General features: G+C 40.5%; 1 protein-coding gene across 1 annotated transcript in view; it reads left to right on the top strand.

The window, feature by feature from the left end:
- Window positions 1-3,228: 3,228 nt before the first annotated feature.
- The window catches only part of il16 (interleukin 16), a 47,946-nt gene continuing 26,886 nt past the window's right edge, over window positions 3,229-24,288 (top strand). Inside the window, exons 1-13 of the mRNA XM_034678963.1 lie at window positions 3,229-3,469; window positions 3,728-3,992; window positions 8,333-8,472; window positions 11,536-11,653; window positions 15,076-15,219; window positions 15,471-15,576; window positions 18,324-18,472; window positions 19,392-19,502; window positions 20,143-20,257; window positions 22,917-22,990; window positions 23,271-23,517; window positions 23,731-23,848; window positions 23,978-24,110. Of these exons, the coding sequence (XP_034534854.1) occupies window positions 3,309-3,469; window positions 3,728-3,992; window positions 8,333-8,472; window positions 11,536-11,653; window positions 15,076-15,219; window positions 15,471-15,576; window positions 18,324-18,472; window positions 19,392-19,502; window positions 20,143-20,257; window positions 22,917-22,990; window positions 23,271-23,517; window positions 23,731-23,848; window positions 23,978-24,110 (1,881 nt within the window). The 5' untranslated portion in view covers window positions 3,229-3,308. The remainder of the gene's footprint in view (window positions 3,470-3,727; window positions 3,993-8,332; window positions 8,473-11,535; window positions 11,654-15,075; window positions 15,220-15,470; window positions 15,577-18,323; window positions 18,473-19,391; window positions 19,503-20,142; window positions 20,258-22,916; window positions 22,991-23,270; window positions 23,518-23,730; window positions 23,849-23,977; window positions 24,111-24,288) is intronic.

The following is a 24,288-nucleotide window of genomic DNA, read 5'->3' as shown; positions in this document are numbered from 1 at the left end:
AGCTGTCGCATGATATGGAACGAAATTTAGATTCTCAGGTCCCGTATGAAGCCACAAAGAACACACAATTAAGAAAGAAGACAACAGTAATAAATATAAAAATATAAAAATGAATATTGTGCATGGACTGATTGAGTTGTTATGTTATAATGCAACTGTACAATGTGCAATGGTTGTGGTAGTCTGTTGTATTGTACTGTTATTATATTTATACTTCAGTAATCCTCCAAGAAACCCTGAGAATGTGAGGGTAAAAAAACCTCTGCAATGTTTCTGACGCCCACACTCTGAAAAACACAGCGTCTACAAGGAGATCTGAGTTTGCTCCTGTGGTGACCTCTTGATAGGGGTGATTTGCATAGCTTTCAAAACCCTTATAACTACTCGAACATTCCACTTCCTCCTACGCGATAGGGGTTTTGTTTCAGTGTTGTAGAGTCAAGATGTCAAGGGTTAGAGCCAGACACGCCAACTGCTTTGGTGTTTGTTTTAAAAATCACTATAAACCAGTCAGTTGAGAAGCAATGATAACAGTGGTTAGCTTGTGGGGTGTATGACAGTTTTAGACGTAATGTTTCAGCTGCAGCTCTGACCGTATCAAGCAGAGGAGTGTAAAGGGAAAAAAAGGAATATGGGATCACTCGCTCAAAGCGATAAATAATTGTACATCTAATTCGTGCAACGGCTTAAAGGCTCTGGTGTTAGCCTATTTTATGTTGAGAAAGCATAATCAATAACTTTCATTTATATTTTTCACATGTAAAATCCTTCATAAAATCCTACCGGGTCTCTCCTCCTCCACTCACGAGCAGCTTACGAAGCTCTACAAAGAGCACAGTGATTGGTCGGAAGGCAGAGTTTGCTATAAATTCTGTCTCTGCTTTGGTCTGCACCGCTCTGCACCCTCTAGCCTCAGGCAACATGCAGGCAGCCAATCAGCGCAGCACCTCATTCTCATAGCCCCGCCCTCTCAGACCACTGCATGGATAATGAGGTTAGAAACTGAGAGGCTGCAGATCCTCCACGGAGGCTGCATTTAGGATTCTTTTTGCTACTGAAGTCAAATCCTAGCTTAAAGGACAACAAGGCTAGAAATACCATCATATGGGACCTCGCAAATTCCAAACACTGGATGAGGATTTGTTGACCTTGACTCAACAGCTGATAACAATTTCCTTCAATTAAACTGCTCCAAATCCGAAGCCATACTTATTGGCACCCCCCACCAGGTCCAATCATCCCCCATAACCACCATCACCTTTTCTGGACAATCTATCCCCATTTCATCTGCTGTCACCAACCTCGGTGTGAGACTGGACCCTCACCTAACATTCGACAACCACATCAAACACCTGTCCAAATCCTGCTTCTTTCACTTAAGGAACATTGCCAAACTCCGCCCCTCCCTCACCGTATCTGACGCTGAAAAGCTCGTCCACGCCTTCATCTCCTCCAGGCTCGATTACTGCAATGCCCTCCTCATCGGGACCCCCATCAAAAATCTCCACAAACTCCAACTAATTCAGAACACCGCAGCCAGGATCCTACTCAGAGTCAGAAAACACGAACACATCACCCCAGTACTCCGCACACTTCACTGGCTTCCCGTCACCGCAAGAATCAACTACAAAATCGCACTCATCACCCATCAGTGCACCTATGGAGACGCCCCACTCTACCTAAAAGAACTCCTCACCCAGCAAACCCCAACCCGGAACTCACGCACTCCACATCAGAACCTCCTCCACCCTCCCAGAACCAAGCTCCGGACCATGGGAGATCGGGCCTTTTGTGCTGCTGCACCACGTCTGTGGAATTCCCTGCCCAGCCACCTCAGAACCCCACAGACTGTGGATGCTTTTAAAAAACATTTAAAGACCTTCCTCTTTAAAGAGGCTTTTAACTGATTTTAAGTACTGCTTTTAAAAGTTTGTTTTTACTGTGTGCCTGTAGCACTTTGAGATTTCTGGAAATGAAAAGTGCGTTATAAATAAAATGTATTATTATTATTATTATTAACAAATGACTTGCTCACTGATCCGAGCACAGAGCACTCTTTTATGCTAAACAAATGGAAAAGCATGATAAATATGATGTTGGTGGTTGTCTCGTGCAAACACTGCTTCCTAATTATGTGTGCTTGTTGTGAAAGAAAGCAAGCAAATGATACATTACAGTCCTTCTTTCTCTGGCAGAGAAGCTAGAATATCAGTAACAACTGTAGGATACATGCCCTCCTGTTTTACAGGGACCAGTTTAATGACTTTGTTTTTATCACAATTTCATCTTTTAGCTGTGGAGCTGGAAGGAAGAAGGATGTGGTTGAATAAAACAATCCATCTGAGACATCATCAAATGTCATCCTCAAATTCAAGAGCTGTTATCTGGAGCACAGGTTCTACCAGTCTCTTCCCTTTGTGTCTCCATGAACATTATTCCTGTTTCACGAATCAAAGTGCTCAGGAAGAGAAAGATGAACAAGGCTAGAACAGATTTCTTTATTTCACTGCTTTCACAATGACCGTCTCTGAGGACAATATATCATGTGCTTTTATTCTTCAGATCTGTTTAGCTTGGGAAATGTTTTCATCTTACGTCTGCAGTCCAGTTGGTGGTCTCATAGATTGAGCTCTTTGGTTTTTAAACAAAGTAAAGAGTCCACATCAAATGAAACAGACACTTATTGAGGCAGTCAGGCTCTGAGGTGTGAAGGAATGGGAAGATAATGATGTCAGACCAAAGGCATTATGGGTTTCAGTTAAATATCCTCAGAGCATTGTTTACTTAGTGTTCATAGCAAATGTGACAGGCCATCAACGCAGGCCTTTAGTGCACGGGAAGGTCATCCCTCAGTTTTCTCTGGAGTGTGAGCATTAACGTGCACGGACAGACCATCGTTCACTTGCAGCCCATTAACAGAGCCAAAGCGCTCTTTGAATGTACACAATACTAAAGTGTTCTGTACATTACAACATGAATCATGGATTAAGCTATGAATGAACTTCCGCTGCTGTAGATTGTGTTTATGATCTGTGCAGTTCATTCAGAATGTGCATGTCACTGTGAGTGAGGAAAAGTGAGGAAGCCTTTTTTATTCAATAGAGAAGAAAGAGAAGCTTTTATCCCTGCTAGCCTCCACAATAGCCTCAGCAGTTTCTCAGAACACTTACGAACACTGATGCAGTCAGACTGTCCTAACTGAATTTTCTAATTGCCCTCCAGAGCGTCCCTCTCCATTAGGCTTCAGGCCGGCTGGGAGGAGTGTCTTGGTTACAGAGCTACCAGCACACACACATACACACCCGCTGATGGCCATGCCTCAGAGATACTCCCACCAGAGAAGGAAAGCTAACACAGCGGCTGCGAGAAGGATGGAGAGGAGAAGCAGGGAGCGGAGGAAGAGCAGCAATAACAACAATCCAACTGGCTGCGAAAACCACCGCTCCAAGAAGCTGGCCATGCTCTCCAGGTACGGGCAACACTCAGATGCTCAAAACTAGAGCTGTATAGAAAACCTGGAGCAGACCAAGTTAGGATACTTGCCTTTTGAGGCTGAGCAGACTTCTTCTTAGACTGCTTATGATAAGATCTTAGTTTAAAATGAAATGCTACATTAAGAGTTGTAGAGTTTGACAACACAAGTATTGAATTATGTCACTATCAGCTGCACATCAATATTATGTAATATGCAAGATTGAACTTTATGTCTGAAACTAACTTTGTCCAGGTCCCTGATCCTGTGTCACACTAAGACCAGTGATGATAATTCAGAAGAGAGGCATGCTGGAAAAGAGTCTTACGAGCCCAGGACATGGGGCTGGAGGGAAAGTGTGACTGGGGATCGAACACTGTACAGAGAAACAGAGAATGGACAGTGGAGGACAACTCAGCAACTAGAAGAAAAGGAGGGCTATGGAGTCTGTAACCAGATGCATCAGAGCGGCTCACTCAAGGAGAGTAAAAGGAGCATGAGGAGGTCCTTCAGCATCAAGGTAAACAACAGGAGTGTTTATTCTGAACTTATTCTAACCTTTTGGAAAACTTGGTGATAGACCCACACATGTGGGCCGTGTAGCCAAGTCTCTGGAACTCCCTACCACTAACCATCCGTAACTCAGACTCTCTTCTACATTTCAAATCCAGCCTCAAAAAACACTCCTCTTTATTAGTATTCTCTGTAAACTCCTCACATGTACCTTTATTATTGCATTTCACCCTCCATTCATTGTTCTTTTCATAATGTGTATTGTTTGTTTTATTGAGTGTTTTTTTTTCATATTGTGTTAATATCAATCAATTAATTTTTGTTTGTATAGCACCAAATCACAACAAACGTTATCTCAGGACTCTTTTACAAACAGAGCAGGTCTAGACCACTCTATGTCAAATTATGAACAGAGACCCAACACCAAGACAGGGTAAGACTCAGTCTGACCCCACCTTAATCCACCATGAGCATTGCACCTCACAGTATTTAGCTAGTTACAGCGGAGAGGAAAAACTTCCTTTAACAGGCAGAAACCTCGAGCAGAACCAGACTCATGTTAGACAGCCATCTGCCTCGACTGAGGTGGGTCTGGAAAGAGGGATAGAGGGGAGTAAGAGAGAGAGGTGATAGTGATGAGAAGAGTAGAAGCTGTTGCCGCTGAAGTCCAGTACGTCCGTATCAGCTGGAGTCCAGAACGTCTGCAGCAGGAGGACGTCTATGGCAGCTCAGAGGAATCTACGAGACAAGGGAGCTCAGGGACTCCAGAAAGGTCTATGGTTAGTAACTTTAATGGGACAGGCAGAGTTAAAGTAAGTGATGAGGGGGTTGGGGGGAAGGGGGTGAGATAGGATCCCAGTGTGTTAGTGTGCCAGTTCCCCCGGTAGTCTAGGCCTATAGCAGCATAACTAAAAGCCGGTCCAAGCCTGATCCAGCTTTAATTATAAGCTTTATCAAAAAGGAAAGTTTGAAGCCTACTCTTAAAAGTAGAGAGGGTGTCTGCCTCTATGACCTTGACTGGTAGATGATTCCAAAGGAGAGGGGCTTGATAACTTAAGGTTCTACCTCCCATACTACTTTTAGAGATTTTTGGTATAACTAGCAAGCTAAAAAGAAGGTTAAAAGAAGGATTTTAAATTCTATTCTATATTTTATTGGGAGTCAGTGTAGAGAAGCTAACACTGGAGAGATGTGCTCTCTCTTCCTAGTTCTAGTCAATACTCGAGCTGCAGCGTTTTGAACTAGCTGAAGAGTTTTTAGAGACTTATTGGGGCAGCATGACAAAAGGGAATTACAGTAATCTAACCTGGAGGTAACAAATGCATGGACTAGTTTTTCTGCGTTGCTCTGAGACAGGAAGGTTTGTATTTGTAAGGTGAACTTGTATGTCCTGAAAGGTGCCCAGAAATAAAATGTATTATTATTATTATTATTATTATTATTATTATTATTATTATTATTATTATTGTTATTATTATTATTATTATTATTATTATGTTAGATACTAAGAGAAACTTATTTCATTCAGTATGTGGCAATACTCGGACGGGCACACCGACTACTAACCATCCACTGCTACAACTATAACTATAAAAACTCCATCTTATGCTTTGTTTTGTACTTTTAGAGCTTGTTCTGCTTTCTTAATTAGCTGAAGTGTTTAAATCTGTGTGTGTTTTTGCCCAGATCATGCCATGTTGAACTTCATGTAACGTCTGCGACTATGTTTCTATTTTCTGATATGACTTGATGATTAAGGTATCGTGTCCACTGCCACCGTTTGCGCTGGGAGTGTCCACTACCTCAATTTCAGAGTGCTTCTCCCCAGCATTTACTGTTGCTAGGTTCTGTTTTAAAAAGCTCTGTATGCTTCTTACTTTCATTCAATGGCATTTCAACAAGAAACTGTAAAAACCTCGAAAATTAGAGTTTGATAACTTTTGTCGTCCATACGAACCTCCGCCATTGTTGTTGACAAAGTTCAATCAAATCAAGAAGTGACATTGCTGAGCGAGGCGTTTTTCCAAAAGTTGAACTGTTTACAACTGAGCGTGCCATTGCAAAAAACGACAGCATTGGAGACGCCATTTTTCTCCTTTTGATTTCTTCATGAGGACTCCAGCCACTTGGAGTGTAACCCTAGGTCCATGCAGCAATGTTGAATGTCCCATGAGACACATAAGCCTCCCATTCCTCCACTGGTTCATGTACCACCAGTAGACAAGCCAGAAGACGGCTATTGAAAAATATCTTTTTACACTAGAAGACATTCATGCTTCGTACAACTTATAGATCTGTCCATGCAATTTGGATTTTATTGAGAACTCTGGTTTTCATTTGTAGTCCAAGCAGTATTGCCCAATCACATTTCAGCAGGTTTTGCTTGTATGCAGGAAAACATTTGACCATTAAAGAGACAGAACACAAAGCTATGAGGCCATCATGTTATCCAAGGAAACACTAAGTGTCACCTTAAGATATGAAGCTTCCCAAACAGACATCAGCACATCAATGCAGACAACAACCTGGTCCAGGTAGTGACCCCTCAGTTCAGACTCAGTGAGGAGTCTCAAGTAGTTGCATGTGACTGACTAGCTGACAGAGGAAGAAGTCTCTGCCTTGATATTAGCCACACCATGTTCTCCTCAGGTGTCAGATACCTGCCCTAAAAACCTCAAGTTGTTGGCCGAATGTTGTGTCATGATTTCAGATGTTATGATGGATTTGAATATAATTCTATCTCTTTGACTCAAAAGTGCATATGTTAAAGGAGTTCACTTTGCACACATGGCTCCTGCAACCTCCCTATAAAGGTCAATTTATCCCACTCTAAACATCTTTGACTAAATGTTAACATTTGGTGAGCAACCAATACAAACATATTCAACAGCTTTCTTTCGTGGCTGTGTAATACCCAGATATCGTGGTTGCTGTGCCCTCACCCTTTGCTCCATGTCAACATTTTCCTGTCTCAGTGTAATAACAGGCACACGCTCTGTGTTGGTGTGAGACTAGTGGCCAGCCTGAATGTCAAACATTCAGACAAAGATGGGGTTTGTTCTGATTCTGAAGCTCAGTCTCTCAGCACATTCCTCTAATGTTCAGCATGGTTGGACTGTCAGCTGCTCATCACTAACCTTACCTTTATAAGTGTTCTAGGTCAGACTCATACCTTCCTCAAACTGTCACCATATTGAGTTTGATATTTAGGTCTGAGCCATGTGAGTTTCTAGTGAATTATCACAGGTGAAATGGCAGGTGCAAATTACTTACATTTAACTCAAACAGAAAGTCAGTCAGCCTGCAGGCTCATCCACATTGGCTCCTCATCATTTCATATACTAATCATCAATAACAGACAATGCATGTCAATCAGGTGCCATGCTTCCTTCACTAATGAGCCATTAAAGTAAACACTATAAAAATGCAGCATGTGAGTTCACCTGTCTTCAACCAGATCCAGTATTTGATGTTTGTCTAATATTTGCTGAGTTTACAGTGTTACACACACTACTGTAGCAGCATGAAAACTGGGACATGTTTTGTTGTGATTCTCCATGTTGACATGTTTGGGTATATAGAGAGAAATAAATGATATTTTCATCAGTCTGCAGCATTGGTCTGGTGTAGTGTTTGGTGAATTTATTGTATATTTGCACTTTCTCTGTGTACTTCACTTACAGGACTCTGATCACTGAGAAGTAGAATTTAAAGTGTTTTAGGTTAGCAGCAGCAGTGTGTGACTGCTTCAAACAGAATTCAGTCATATGAAACGTGTGTGTTTCATATGGTAACAAAATATGGTTTTGGTAAATGAGTGTTTAGTTTTCATAAGAGTGTTTCATTTTGCAAAGGATCTTAGGTGTTCTGCTACTTGTGTGTGTGTGGTCGTGTGAACTGTGTGTAGTGTTTTGACAAAATGGGCCCTGTTTTCAAAATCGTGTTTAAGCAATCGTAAAAAAACTGTAAGCAATCGTGTCTACAACCAGATGGCTGAGTTTAAAAACCAATTGGCTCAGGTGTGGTCATGTGGTAGTCAGTGCAGGAAGTGACCTCATGATATACTTCTGTGTCTAATGTATACAAGTGTGATTAGTGTTCTGTAAATCACTGTGTGTGTTGTTTTGAAAAAAGTGTGAGGCTGACATTGTGCTTATGGTGGTGCAGATCTGGGTCGATGTTTTACTCTAACTACTAATCATTGTTTTCCTTGGATGTATGCCACCTTTCTGAAGCACTGTGTGTTTGTGTGTGTGTGTGTGTGTGTGTGTGTGTGTGTGTGTGTGTGTGTGTGTGTGTGTGTGTGTGTGTGTGTGTGTGTGTGTGTGTGTGTGTGTGTCACTGTAGGAGAGCAGTATCTGGAGGATGTGTGTAGCCACTGGTCCTGCTGAGGAGGTGTGTGGACCACAGACGGCTGATAACAGCGATCAGACGGAGTACAGAGACACTCACAAGGAGGCAGGAAGGAATGGAACAAACCTGCACAAGTAATGAAACACAGCAAACACCTTAACTCTTCCTCCTTTGTCCTCAGGAACATGCTTGAAGAACTGAGTATTACTGTATTAACAAAAATACCTTTTTATTATCAGGCTCAGTGAAGAAAAGCATCTAATACCCATTAGGATAGAAAGCAATTGAAAAAATGGACTTTTATAGACCAAATTAACTTATTGTTTTTATCTATCTTGGTTGCTTTATTTATTTATTCTATTTCCTTTATCTTCATATATTGCTTTTATCTCTTTTTATGTCTTTACTTTCTGTTATTGTCGTTTAGCTTTTATTTATAGAGCTTTAATTTCTTTCACCGCTTTTATCTTTTAATATTTCATCAATATTGATGATTCTATCTCTCTTAATTGCTTTTATTTCACCTTACTGCTTTTTTTCTTTTCCTTTTTTAAACTTTGTTTATTGGCTTTTTCACAATTACATTAAAAAAAACTCACATTTCACGTACAAATGCACAAATAGAGACACAACACTGGACAGTCAGCTTTCCCCCTAAACAAAAACAAAAACAAACACACAAAGAGAAAGTTCAAATAAAAAACAAAACGAAATGTGTATAAGTAAAATAAAGAAATTAAACAACAATAATAATAATCATATAATAATACATAAAAATATACACAGTGATACTTTTTTGGTTGTTATTTTGTCAAGGGGTCCATGAGACAAGTGTGAGTGTGAAGGGAGATAAAGAGTGGACATAAACAAAAACAGAGCAAAATATAAAGTATCAGTAAATAAACAATACAATAGTTGTGTGTAACTCACAATCACTTCATTGCTTTTACCACTCTTTTACTGCTTTATTCCTTTCTACTGCTCAGAATTCCTTTTTCTTGTGTCTTTTCTTTTATCGCTTTAATCTTCTTACTCCCTCAGTCCCTTTGGTCTAAGTTCATATTGTTGGGTTCTTGTGACGGTGGGTTAAATTATTGTTAAAGCTCTATAATCAGCTGACAATGACATAAAGGCATGTAAATATGACAAGGCATTATGGTAATGGGATAATTAGTATATAGTGTAAAATAACTAGAGACATTGAAGGTCACAACAACATACAGAAGTATGGCGGTACACTCTTATTTTGCAAATGAAGCGTATTATCGAGGCTCGTGGAAAATCAAAGGAGGGGATATAGATCATCATTCATTTTGGATTGATGTAATCTATCGAGGAGAACAGTCTGTAAAACTCAGCTGCTCAGAGCTAGGTGTAAGATTTAAGATGTCATGTATGCTATGTTCAATCTCAATCAATCAATCTTTATTTGTATAGCACCAAATCACAACAAACGTTATCTCAAGACTCTTTTACAAACAGAGCAGGTCTAGACCACTCTATGTCAAATTATGAACAGAGACCCAACACCAAGACAGGATAAGACTCAGTCTGACCCCACCTTAATCCACCATGAGCATTGCACCTCGCAGTATTTAGCTAGTTACAGTGGAGAGGAAAAACTTCCTTTAACAGGCAGAAACCTCGAGCAGAACCAGACTCATGTTAGACATCTGCCTCGACCGAGTTGGGTCTGGAAAGAGGGATAGAGGAGGATAAGAGAGAAGTGATAGTGATGAGACAAGTAGTAGAAGCTGTTGCAGCTGGAGTCAAGCACGTCCGTATCAGCTGGAGTCCAGAATGTCTGCAGCAGGAAGACGTTTATGGCAGCTCAGAGGAACCTACGAGACAAGGGAGCTCAGGGACTCCAGAAAGGTCTATGGTTAGTAACTTTAATGGGACAGGGAGAGTTAAAGTAAGTGATGAAGGGGTTGGGGGGAAGGGGGTGAGCTAGGATCCCAGTGTGTCAGTGTGCCAGTTCCCCCGGTAGTCTAGGCCTATAGCAGCATAACTAAAAGCCGGTCCAAGCCTGATCCAGCTCTAACTATAAGCTTTGTCAAAAAGGAAAGTTTGAAGCCTACTCTTAAAAGTAGAGAGGGTGTCTGCCTCCGGGACCCTGACTGGTAGATGATTCCAAAGGAGAGGGGCCTGATAACTGAAGGTTCTACCTCCCACACTACTTTTAGAGACTTTAGGTAGGATCAGCAGGTCTGCATGTTGGGAGCGTAGAGTTCTAGAGGGGTAATAGGACACTATGAGCTCTTTAAGATATGAAGGTGTCTGATCATTAAGAGCTTTGTAGATCAGAAGAAGGATTTTGAATTCTAGTCTAGATTTTATGGGGAGTCAGTGTAGAGAAGCTAATACTGGAGAGATGTGCTCTCTCTTCCTGGTTCTAGTCAGTGCTCGAGCTGCAGCGTTTTGAACTAGCTGAAGAGTTTTTAGAGACTTATTGGGGCAGCCTGATAAAAGGGAATTACAATAATCTAACCTGGAGGTAACAAATGCATGGACTAGTTTTTCTGCATTGCTCTGAGACAGGATGTGTCTAATTTTAGAAATATATGTTGAAACTATCTCCCCGGGTGTAACCCCTAAATCATTAGTAGATTTTAAACCCCATCCTAACTAGAAATGAAGTTCAAACAAGTCTACGCTTGAACTTACGCAGAGCTGGTTCAACCTGCAGGGCTGGTTTTCATTTGTAGTCCAAGTGTCTTCAGCACCACGTCTGTGGGCTTTGACTGTACATGGGAAAACAGGTGTGGAGAGTTAAAAAGAACCACAAAGAAATCCTTGAACACATCACCAAAAAGTTAGCTTCAAGACGTCTTTAAACAGAAATCTGCATGCAGGTGCAGCTAATATCTGCTCTCAGGTGTCTTACTTCAATGCTAATCCTAATCTCACTTTTTAAGCAGTGTGGCTGTAAACGAATAGAAGGTTCAAAAGAGGAAGTCCTTTTTTGGTAACAGCTGGTTGCACCTGTTACCTAAAAAGTTAGCCATCACTCTCAGAGGCTGTTCTGTCTTCAGAGGACAGGGCTCCATTTGGGTGGAGATAAATATGTTTGACTTTTGCAACTCTTCATAGTTTTGGCTTGAACAGCTTATTTCTAATCCAAACAGCAGTCATTTATTCTATTATTGAATGAGTCACTTTGGTTTCCACTCGTCCTTGTGTGCTTGTTTCCTCAGAGGCTGCAGCTTCCTGAGCCCAGACAAGCTGGCACCCTTTAACGGACAGTTTCTAAACGGCAGCGCTTTGGTGGTGGAGGAGAGACTGAGGAGCATCCACATGAAAGCTAACTGTGAGGTAACGGACCTCAAACATCTTCTTGGATCTTCTTGTTTGAACGTCATTGTTGTCTTTACATCGTGTTTAACATTTTTATACCCCTCAGTTCAGCGTTCTCTCACATCACCTGCAAATATTTACAGATCAATATCATCTACAAATAATTCAATACATTACGGCAAGAAGCACAGTCAGACACCAAACAAAATCACTTCTGTGCACTTTGCACTCCGCTGCTTTTCATAACACTGTCTCAACATCATCGTCATTTTTGTCCATTTCTGCATCAGCAACAAACTCATTTCCAGTGCTGTCTTCTTATTGTGCATACCTCTACTTTAGAAGGAACATCAAGCCTGCATCTTAGATGTTGATTTTGGACAGTTCTCTCTTTAGCTGGTTGTAAAGTCACTCTGATGCTTCAGTTCCCTTTATATTTACAGATGCAATTGTCTCGATCGCTCCTCTGTGACTGCATTTCCCTTAACTTCCCATCCAAACCTCCTGTGGCTTGATAACCAAACTTGCGTGCTTGGTCTCAATGTGCCGCTAAAGCTAACTTTGTGTCGTACGCTCATTAGCCAGCACCTCTTTGCAAATTACACGCTTTGCCAGTGAAGCATCATCAGGACCTATCGATAAAAATCAAACCTTGTCATGGTCGTACCAACCTCTGTTTTCTGCTTGCACCAGAATTTGTCTCCTCATCAATCCATTTGGCCTCACGCATTACTGAAATTAGCTACACAGATGTTTACAGGTATTTTATCTGGTTTACCTTTTATCACTCTGCCTCACCCTCAAAACCCCTAATCCAAGGTGAAGGCAAACTTTTAGGTTACCTTTCTGTTACCCTCTCCAGAATGTAACACGATGTGACATGGCACATAAACAGTGAGCACTCTCCCAACAAAGAGACATTGAAAAAAGGAAACAACTACGACCACCACTGAAGTTTTTTTTCACATGCTATAAGCAACTGATGGATTCTATCAGCATCCAGGGGTTGTTCTTCCTTCTTGTCTTTCCATGGCATGCAAAGGGATCTCAGTAGGGCTCTTAAGAATCACAGCGACTTAGCTGTGATTGGAGATCACGCCTTACTTTATCATTAGGTGATGACATAAAGATACAAATAGGCATCACTCTACATAGATAGGTATGGTTAATAAAGTGATTCCTGGTTTCAGACACTTTACAGGCTCTGCAGGCCGGGACAGTGTTCTCTGTCTGCACTGTTTCTGTGTGGGCAGGACATTTTCCAAGTGCCTCAGTCTACCCACAAGATGTAAATGACAACGCTCTATTAGATCATAAAAACAAATAGGATATTTATATTTATGTTTGTGCATTCTAGCTGACACTGTGTTCAACCTTTTGGAGAAATAATAATGATAATATTTGTAGAGCATGTTCAAAATGCTTCTGAAGCATACATGCACAACTTGCAGAGCATACATACAAACCCTTAATAACAAGAAGTGTCTGACAGAGAGCACGGTCATACAAATATCAGCAGAATCCCACAAACAGAATGTATAAAACTGCTAAACTATATAAATTAGTTCAAAAAGGCATGATCACCTCTGGATTTAAACTGTACCTGATGTAACCACTGGCTAACTGTCCGTTATCCCACAGCATGCTGTGTTTTTATTGCTCCCAATTAGCCATAAAAGGCAACACATGAGGTGCGTTTTGTGACTCAGTATTTATTATTTTGGTGTTGCTGAGGCACGCCTCATCATCCTGCCGAGTATTTGTGAGTCACTTTGAGGGGCTGTGGAAACCCAAGTAACAGAATGACAGAGAGAGAGGGAAAAAAGACATGTTGGAAAGAGTGTGAACAGCAGAAGCTCTGCTGAGTTTTCTATTCTTTCTTAGCAGATTCTTTCATTTCTGTATTATTTTACAATGGCTCCTCTTAGTGATTAAACAACTCCTTTTTACTTTGTTTATACATCACAAATTCAGTCAAATACTTCACACAAGATTACAGATATGACTTGAGTATCTTATATGAGTCAAATAAGTTACAATCTCTCATACTCCACAATAATTCAGAGGGATGAACTGTCTTCAAAAGCTGTCATTGGGCGAACAGTGCTAAGCCCAACCCCTTAAACGGTGGTCTCAAATTAGATCTTAAGTTTTCCATTCATGTGGGTCTCATGAGGATATCTATTGTATTTGCACTAAGTGCAGTTCAGTTCAGTTTGCTGAGGCTCTTTTCACACATGCACTGCACTGAAAAGATGCATGTGAAGCTTGGTGAGCCTCTGTGTGAATACAGCCGATAAACCAGTTGGCCATTCACAGCGATCAGTGACTCATCAATTAGACTCTCAAGAGCCAATGTCAGATGACTTTACTAAACTATACCATAGTAAGCTATACTAAAGTATACTACACAAAAGTATACTACACAAAAGTATACTACACTGAAGTATACTAAACTAAAGTATACTAAACTAAAGTATACTAAACTAAAGTATACTACACTAAAGTATACTACACTAAAGTATACTACACTAAAGTATACTACACTGAAGTATACTAAACTAAAGTATACTAAACTAAAGTATACTACACTTAAATATACTAAACTAAAGTATACTAAACTAAAGTACACTACACTAAAGTATACTACACTAAAGTATACTAAACTAAAGTATACTAAACTAAAGTATACTTCACTAAAGTATACTACACTAAAGTATACTACACTAAAGTATACTAAACTAAAGTATACTACACTAAAGTATACTAAACTAAAGTATACTACACTAAAGTATACTACACTAAAGTATACTACACTAAAGTATACTACACTAAAGTATACTAAACTAAAGTATACTACACTAAAGTATACTAAACTAAAGTATACTACACTAAAGTATACTAAACTAAAGTATACTAAACTGAAGTATACTACACTAAAGTATACTACACTAAAGAATACTACACTAAAGTATACTACACTAAACTACGCTATGCAGTGCTATTTTACTATTCTTTATTGTACTACACTATACTACAATACACTATGCTGTACTATACTATATAGTACAGCTATACTATAACATAATATATTATGCTATGCTATAATATACTACATTGTACTGTACTGTACGAGTACTACTATACTGTACTGCACTTTACTACACTATGCTACACTATACTGTACTATACTATACTGTACTGCACTTTACTACACTAAACTACACCACATTACACTACACTGCACTATAGCAGTGAATATACTCCATTGGTATACATATAAGCCTCATTCATTCATAAGCAGAATTATAATAGAGATTAAATGTGAATTGTATCTAGGATATTCTAGTAGAGAATTTTTAGGGGACATACCTATGCTGCACTTACAGTTAGTTGTTCACAGATAATAGTTCTCTGTCTTTTTGTGTTGTGATTTCTAGGACACTTCCTCGTGTGAAGACAATCTCCATTTGAACAGTCTGACTTCAAGCCCACAGCATCAGACTCTCCTTTCCCCACGTGGTCCTCTGTCTTTGTCTGGATACACCCATGAGGAACTCTTGGCCAACAACAATCACCTGAAGGTAAACTGATCCTGAAGTAGAGTACTGCTCAACCTACTATGATACTTTACATCATGTTTTAACGTGTTCTTTATGTCATACAGTACTGTTTGGGGAAGAACTGTCCATGTCAATTATTCTCTGTATACTTTAGATTTGTGTGTGTGTGTGTGTGTGTGTGTGTGTGTGTGTGTGTGTGTGTGTGTGTGTGTGTGTGTGTGTGTGTGTGTGTGTGTGTGTGTGTGTGTGTGTGTTTATGTCTTCATGTGTAGTTACCAATCCCAGAGGTGAATGAGGACAGGTGCTGGGAAACTGAGGAGACTGAGCAGAGCCCACCAGTAGAGATGCCTGGTGATACAACATGTTCCAATCCAACAAGTATGCATCAATTCATTTTTATTGAGCTCTGATCATTTGCCATTCAATTTCAATCAGTTAAAATCATTACAATTTAAATAAGAACATTAGTCTGACTAAACTTTGACCATTTCATGAAAAAGGGTAAACGTTTAACCCTCCTATTACCTTTGGGGTCAATTGGACCCCATAATGACTAACATCATTTTTTGGCTTCATATTTCATGACTTTTCCTAATTGAATGGGGACAACTGGGAAAACATAAAATCAAAATGTTGATATGTTCCAATTTCCTGTGAAAAGACATTACTCATCTGTGTTCCTTGGGGTCAATTTGACCCCAGGCTGTTTTAGCTGTATATAACATAAGAAATATCAACATTTTACACACATTTGTTTTGGTTGTTTTGATATTGAGGTCACTATAACATACATTTTTATGACCTAAAACAGCCTCCCTCAACCTTCAGATTGAGATATAATATTTCCATCCACCATGTCTCTAAAGACATTCAATGATGTGACCTGTGTCATACGTTTTGATAACATAGAAACAAGGCAGGGCCGATGAGAGCATGACAAACTCACAGCAGTTTGATGTTCTGTTTTAAAAATAAAGTCCTTCTAAATGTTTAAATTGTGTTTAAGGTTGAAATATATTTGATTTAAAGGCTTTTTAGGTAGTCAACAAAGAAACACAAAGTACCTGACACATAAACCTGGGTAACAATCAGTTTCTGGAGGTTTAAATGGCTGGGGTCAAATTGACCCCAAGGATAAAAGATGTTAGTACATTTGAGGGGAACAGGAGGGTTAAAAAGATCATGTTGGGAAAAATAAACAGCCCTTTGACTTGAGCACAGATTCATCATCCTTCATGAGAAATGTGAACCGTTCATTCCACTGCAGCTCAGTGTGGGAGCAAGATGTGTTCACGTGTCGGCCAAAGCTTTTAGAGTAGTGAGAGGATAGAGAGGATGATGGGGAAGTTGTTTGTAATATTGTCTCCTGGGAGGTGTGAGGTCAGAGATGTATATGTTTTCAGAAACAGGAAGTCATATCGCACAAGGGAAATGTGGTCCTAATTGAGTAAATGGCTGTGCGCACAGTGTCAACCATGTGCAGCTGAATTAAAAAGACTTTAGATAGCACTGTAAGATTGTGATGATATAAAGTTTAGGAGCTTCTTAGACTCACTGCAGTCAGGATATTACAATGCTCATGTAGGGACTCCATAAGCACATTAAATGTTACCCAGATAGGTGTGGTTTTGTATTCTCCTCACAATGAAGGTGCTTCCCTTTAAACATATCAGGAATATGTTCCCAAAATGAGGGATAAAGTGATGATCTTAAACCGTCCCCTTATGCCCATTTATTTAATTTAATGAACACAGCACGCCACATTTACCTTGCACACTTTCTCAGGGGCGTAGAGTAACTTGTCACCAGCTGTGTCCAAACACATCAAACGAGCCTTCAGCAGCCCAAATGTGTGCTCTACTACGGCACGGGTGTGGGCATGGATGTTGTTATAGCGCACCTCTTGGGGGTTCAGGATTCGCAAGTCATAAGCCAGGTTATAAGGCCATATCCCCGGTCACCTATAAACAATAACATTTTAGCATAAACAGGATAGAGACTTATGATAAATATAACATAAGATATGCTCACCAACAAGCCATCCATTTCTTTGATCAGGGGTTCCCAAAGTGGGGGTCGGGACCTCCTGGGGGGGTCGCAAGACACAAATGGGGGGTCCTGAGATGTTTTTTTTTAAGTTATCTAAAATAGTACATTTAACCCATTATAGTAAAAATATATTAAAAAAAGGTAGAAGCTAACCTTAAAAATAAAACCTTGAAAATAGAAAATGTGATGAGTTTTCTGCTATTCTTTTTGCCAGATGACTATATGACAGTCAGCTGGCAAAAAGATACCTATATGACATTCTCATATGAAGGTTTGGCACTTGTATTTTGGGGTTCGCGGGATGAAAAGTTTGGGAACCCCTGTCTTAAAGCTCCTGCCTCCAAACGCATCCCCACAGTGCTGCTGTTTAAAATGAATGTCTTCAAGCACATCAAAATAAAAAATGTATTAAGGCTTAAATAGGCTCCAACTAATCAACTGGTTTTGGCAACCGATGCGCTAATTCATGGCACTGTTGGTGGGAGGGATCGACATTTTTTTAATGCGTACATTGTCATCATATTTTTAATTGTAAACAAAGTATTTAATTTAAGATTCAATATTCTAATTATGATAAGGGTGAAAAGGAGTCAATTTCATGCTTATTTGATACATTTAGTCAATTCACCGTTTTTATTATTGAATTCTATTAAAGGCTTTTTTCTTTTACTGAAAGTAGTTTGAATATGTCATGCATTTAGTTCAAAGGTTCAAGGTTCAAGGTTCAAGGTTTTCTTTATTATTTGTATAAATTTGCAATTTGTCTTTCAGTCAGCGGTGACACAAACAAAACAGTACAACACCAACATCAAAACATTCAAAACGGTAACAACAGTTACAAAAAAGAGTATGTTTACATTTTCTGAGAAAGTTGGTCGTCATCATTTGTGTGTACGCCCTGAGGAAGTTCTATTTTTGTTTGCAGTGTAAGAATAAATTCGAGTAAGAACATATTGATGAATCCCAGATCTGTGCTTCAAACGTTTGTATCAGTTTAAGCACATATTCGTGCGTACGCACTTTTAGTGAATGAGGCCCATTGACTTTTCTTTTCTGATGATGACGTGCGTGACCAGGTGTTCGTCCGTACTGGATTGGGGATCTGGATAGCATCATCATGAAGACCCCTGAGCTGTGTCCCAGTCACCCTCATGTGAATACTGGATTTTATGGAAACAGGAAGTCTCTGTCGCAGCTGCTGGAGTTTTCTCACACGTCCACACAGGTACTGAATTTATCTGAGATTATCATTAGATTACATCGAGAGCAGCAGTAGCTCAGTCTGCAGGGACTTGGCTTGGAAACCATCAGCTGGCTGTTTCAAGTACAGACCAAAGCATGGAGGATGGACTGATTGCTGAGGAGGTTAATGCTGGGGTTCCCTTGAGCAAGGCATTGAACCCATGTTTCAGTAATACAGTGGAAATAAATATGCTAGTTAGTTTCAGTGACTGAAATATGATTTTTTTTTCCAAAACATTTTCAACCTCACTTAAACAAATACTGCGTATGTATTTAGTTTGGTTTTGGAACATCTCTTCAGAGCTCTTGGTTCCTTGTTCGGGGGCTGAGGAGCAGTGCATGATGTTCTTGTTTCTCCCTGTCTAGCCCTAGCAGTAGCTACATATTTCACACTGAGCAGCACTTTGCACCTTAGCATATTGACTTTACTTACTGGATACACTGATACTGATGTACTAGAGGAAGGTGCACATCCATTAAGAATCGCAGTGACCTCTAGTGGTTAACTAAGCTATGATGAGAAGAGGCTTAAAAAATAAGAATTTTGCTTTTACCCTTAGAAGATTGACCCAGTCACAGATACAGGCAATAAATCAACAGCTGTTAGTCTGATGTAGTTCTTCAGTTTGCAGTTCAAACTTAACAGTCAACACAAAACACATCCTGTAGGAGAGCTTCTCACAAATCATGAAAAATAGTTCATGGTTTACAGAGAGGGAGCAGAGAGATCTTTCCTATTAGACAAGATTACTGGCTTTATCAAATGTGACTGATGCTGACTGACAGTGTGTGTGTGTGTGTGTGTGTGTGTGTGTGTGTGTGTGTGTGTGTGTGTGTGTGTGTGTGTGTGTGTGTGTGTGTGTGTGTGTGTGTGTGTTTGTGTGTGTGTGGGACATCTCCAGCCTTTGCAGCGCTCCTCCCGTTCCCTCAGCTCTGCCCAGCTGGTACACTCCTGCAGCAACGTGCAAGCCTTCATTATCTGTCACATTGTGCTGATGAAAGGTCACGGCAAGGTAGGAACATCACACCTTACCCAAGTGCTTTCAGCGGGTCAGTACTCTACACTTCTAAACTTCACTCCTTGGCATACCTCCTAGGACTTCTCATCCACTACCAGAACCCTTTCTTTCCCCACCATGTCCCAGTTTCTCTTTTTTATCTAAAATGCATTACCCATGGTGCACTTCATGATGCTTTCAAACTCTCCCAGGCGTTTCTTAATGCTAACTGATCTGTTTAGCAGCTGAAATAAGAACCCATTGGCTGAAGGTGTTGAGCCCAGCTTAGACGCCGGGGCTGCAGCTATGCGTCACGTCTCGATGATGGTTCTTCTTCCAGGTCTTTGCTGTAAACTGCCTCGTCACTGTACGTCCTGGTGACCGCAGTAAAATGCATTTAAAATAACTGGAGATATAACTCAGCTTCTTGCTGTGTTCTGGTGTGCTTAGTCATACTTGAATCAGAATTAAACTGATAAGATTTAATCACAACCTCAAAATCCTCATTCAGAGTGTGTCTGAGTAAATCAGCTTCTTTTGAAAATAAACCACAGTACCACAGGTCGGTGATGAACTCTGACAGTCTTCTGTTTTTCTGATTACATGTGTTGTCTGTGGTAAAGTATTAATACTTTGGTCCTCCCACTGTGTCTAGGGTCTTGGTTTCAGCATCGTAGGAGGGAGTGACAGCCTTTATGGACCAATGGGGATATATGTGAAAACCATTTTTCCTGAGGGGGCAGCAGCTGCTGATGGACGACTGCAGGAAGGTGAGTGATGACATAAGGCCCACTGAGAAACTTAAGGACAAGTGTAGGAGTAATGTGATTGGTCTATTTTTCTTCAGAGTGCTTTTCTTTGCTAACCACTGAGACAGCTCTGAATCACTGACCAGAGTGACTCTGACTTTTTTAATGGATTAACTGGACAGTTAAGGTACATCACTTCATGGAAACATTTAGAGTCATTCCGACTGAATCAAAAGTAACATAAGACAAAGCAGTGCAGTCTCACAGGATTATTTAAAATGACTACAGCTTTTTATCACTTTCCGCCTGATAAAGGTTCAGGTCCTATTTGCACAACTGATGTTTTGCCGTGTCAACAGCAAACTGCATGTCATCAGTGGCAAATTTGCATCATGGGGTCCCCCAGGGTGCAGTTCTGGGCCCAACACGTTTTTCAGTTTACATGCTCCCTCTTGGAAATATAATACGGAAATATAATGTATATTTCCACTTTTATGCTGACGACACGCAAATATACCTCCCCATCAGAGCTGGTGACCGGTCAAATATCGAAATCCTTCACAAGTGTCTTGAAGAAATAAAATCACGGATGGCAGACAACTTCCTTCTACTCAATAACAATAAATCAGAAATCATTCTTATTAGCCCAGCAGCACAAAGAACCCTCATCATGCCCAACCTAGCAACCTAGATCATTTAGCTATCCCTGTAAAAACATCAGCTAGGAATCTTGGAGTCATTTTTGACCAGGACTTGAACTTTGAACCACAGATCAAGAAAGTTGTCCTGTCCTGTTTTTATCAGCTCAGAAATGTTTAGAAGGTCAAGTCCATTATTTCATCCAAACACGTAGAAAAACTCATTCACGCTTTTATTTCCTCCCACCTTGACTAACTCACTATACTCCTGTCTCAACCAAAAATCAATCCACCGACTTCAGACAGTTCAAAACGCAGCAGCTCAGCTTTTAACTAAAACACGTCACATCAGCCTGATTTTAGCATCCCTACACCGGCTCCCTGTTGTTTTTAGGATAGATTTTAAGACACTTTTAATCACTTTTAAAGCACAACACGGACTCGCCCCTCAATACATCTCTGAGCTCTTATCTCCCCATAAACCAGGATGCAGTCTGAGATCCTCTGGCAGCGCTCTGCTTGCTGTTCCACGGTCTAGACTAAAAACTAAAGGGGACAGGGCCTTTGCTGTCAGAGCCCCCTGACTGTGGAACAGCCTGCCAGAGGAAATCAGACTCGCAGAGTCAGTCCCTCATTTTATCACACCTTTATAGTAAAGCTTGTATTTTGTGAATTTAATTTAAAGGTGACATATCATGCAAAATTGACTTTTTAATGGTTCTCTACCTGAGATATGTTTCCCTGGCATGTCTACAAATCCCCCGAGAATGAAAAAAATCCATTCTGCCCCTGTTCTGATTTCTCCACCTTTCTGTAAATGTGTGTGAAACCAGCCGTTTCAGACTTCAGTGTTTTTGTTACGTCACAACAATATCCGGTCTGTCAGGGAGTCAGAGCTCGGAGCTTGTTCAGCCCATAGACTGTATAAAATACAACTCAACCCCTCCTCTGTTTTTCATTCCCTGCACACATGTGTGCTAACAAGGAGCTTAGGAGGGAGGCATGCTAGTTGTAGGCTGTCTTAATAAACACAATGGTCGGTTTTACTCCCCACGTCTGCAGATTTGAAGATCTAGTGGATGATTTTTACTTATCATGGATAAGTGCTAGCGCTAGTTAGCATAGCCACATAGCTACATGTTCGTAGCTGTATACCAAGACACACGTCGACATACTGACAAATAAAACAACCAGAAACACTAAATCTGTGACCAATGGTTCAGAAAGGTCCTGCTGCAGGCGCCTCTCCTTCAGGATCAGACTCTGGATCAGATTCAGAGGGTTGAAGTAACGTGATCTCTGAGCAGCCGTGTATATTCAGCCAACATGTAAACATTAGATCAACGTGCTGGAGAGCCGAGGCACATCCACTTCCTGAGGGGGCGTGGTCAGAGGGAAAACAGAGTGTTCTGAGCAGGGCTGAAGAGGAGGGTTTTTCAGGCAGACCAGAATCTGATTTCAAAGTGTTTTTTTGGGCATAAACTTTAAAGACATGTTTTGTGTTTTTATTGTTTTTGTGAAGCACTTTGTTGCTTGTATCGAAAAGTGCTATACAAATATAGGTATTATTATTATTATTATTATTATTATTATTATTATTATTATTATTATTATTATTATTATTATTATTATTATTATTATTATAAAAAGGTTAAAAATACTGGTCTAATGAAGCATGGAGACGGGCCTTTATTTAAAGAGTAAACTTTTTGTACTGCAGGTCCACAAAGACAAGAGCTCATATCCATTTCACCTTATTCCCTCTTCAGCACAGTCAGCATGTCAGGTACCGGGGTGTCATAACTGATGCAAATTTAAACCCCCAGCATCACATCTCAGCTATTACAAAGACAGCCTTCTATCAGCCTTCTGAAGTCATTTTTTATTGATATTTTATTGAGAACTTGTTTTGAATTTGATTTGATTTTACCCCTGCAAAGCATATTGAATGTAAATTTGTATGGGATGCTCTGTACGAATCCAACCCAATCCAATCAAACATTTTTAAATGATTGAGGTCTTTGGTTTGTGTGTTTGGACAGGTGATGAGATCCTGGAGCTGAATGGAGAGTCACTTCATGGTCTCTCTCACGATGAGGCTCTGCACAAGTTCAAAGTATGGCATCCACATTATCATCCTCAAATCATTAATCCTGATATTAATAATAAAACAGAGATGGTGGGACCTGACTGGGACCTATTTATCTATATGTTTTTAACAACAGCATGATTGTTTGTAGTAAAGCTATAACTTGCAGGAGGACCCCGCCATGCCATGTTCACTCACACATTTTGACACAGAGTTTTTAGTTTGCCGTTGCTCATGAGTCTGAGGAGTTGGTACTGATAAACATTTAGCATTGATTTCAAATATCTTTTTTTATGTGTTTGTGCAGCAAATCAAAAAGGGCTTACTGACTCTGGTGGTGAGGACCAGTCTGCGTGTGGGGGCCCTGTGTGGTCAGGCACAGGTGGCTCATCTCTGCAGGTCACGCTCCCTTACCTCCACTGCAGGCACAACAAGGGTCAGTGCTGACATCAGAGACTACAACTACCTGAACAACAGCATCAGTAACACACAGAGTGAGGGGCAACTCACGAAACCCAGAGACCAGATCATGATGGAGATCATCCTGCAGAAAGGTCAGCTTCGGAGGATGACGTCACAAATAGCTTTTTCCTTTACAATCAATCAATAGTGGAAATGCACATATGATATTTTCCTCTCAGTCTGGACATGCTACTCTCTCATTCACTTTCACCAGAGCCACATTTGACTCACAGCATGGTGAATTCTAATGTACGATGTTTCTTTTAAAGTATCTCATTAAAGGCGTATGTCCATGTGTGCTGCAGAGGCTGGAGTGGGTCTGGGTATTGGACTGTGCTGCGTTCCATCTGGTGACGGATGCCCCGGTATCTACATCCATAACGTCTCTCCTGGATCTGTAGCACACATGGATGGTCGACTCAGGTGAGGAGAATTATTCATTATGTAAATGGACGACTGTTAGGATCAAATGTGTGGTATGATGTAAGAGAAGAAGAAGCAGAGTTCTAATTCTCTGAACCACTTTTGAATAACTCTTCCTCCACTCTTCAGGTGTGGGGACGAGATCATGGAGATTAACAGCACTGTGGTTTACAACATGACACTGAACGACGTCTACACAGTCCTAAGCCAGTGCACACCAGGTCAGGTCCACATCATCATCAGTCGGCATCCCGACCCCGCAGTAAGCATTTGGCTAATGTTGACTCTTGGGTTCAACTGTGGGACTCTGCTGCATGCATGCTCTTCCCCTAACCTACATCATCTGTATTCAATAGAAAAGAGAGAGAGAGAGAGAGAGAGAGAGAGAGAGAGAGAGAGAGAGAGAGAGAGAGAGAGAGAGAGAGAGAGGACCGCATTAA

Source organism: Notolabrus celidotus, chromosome 3 (genome assembly GCF_009762535.1).
Source record: "Notolabrus celidotus isolate fNotCel1 chromosome 3, fNotCel1.pri, whole genome shotgun sequence".
NCBI classification, from domain to species: domain Eukaryota; kingdom Metazoa; phylum Chordata; class Actinopteri; order Labriformes; family Labridae; genus Notolabrus; species Notolabrus celidotus.
This window is presented reverse-complemented; position numbering and strand designations above follow the sequence as displayed.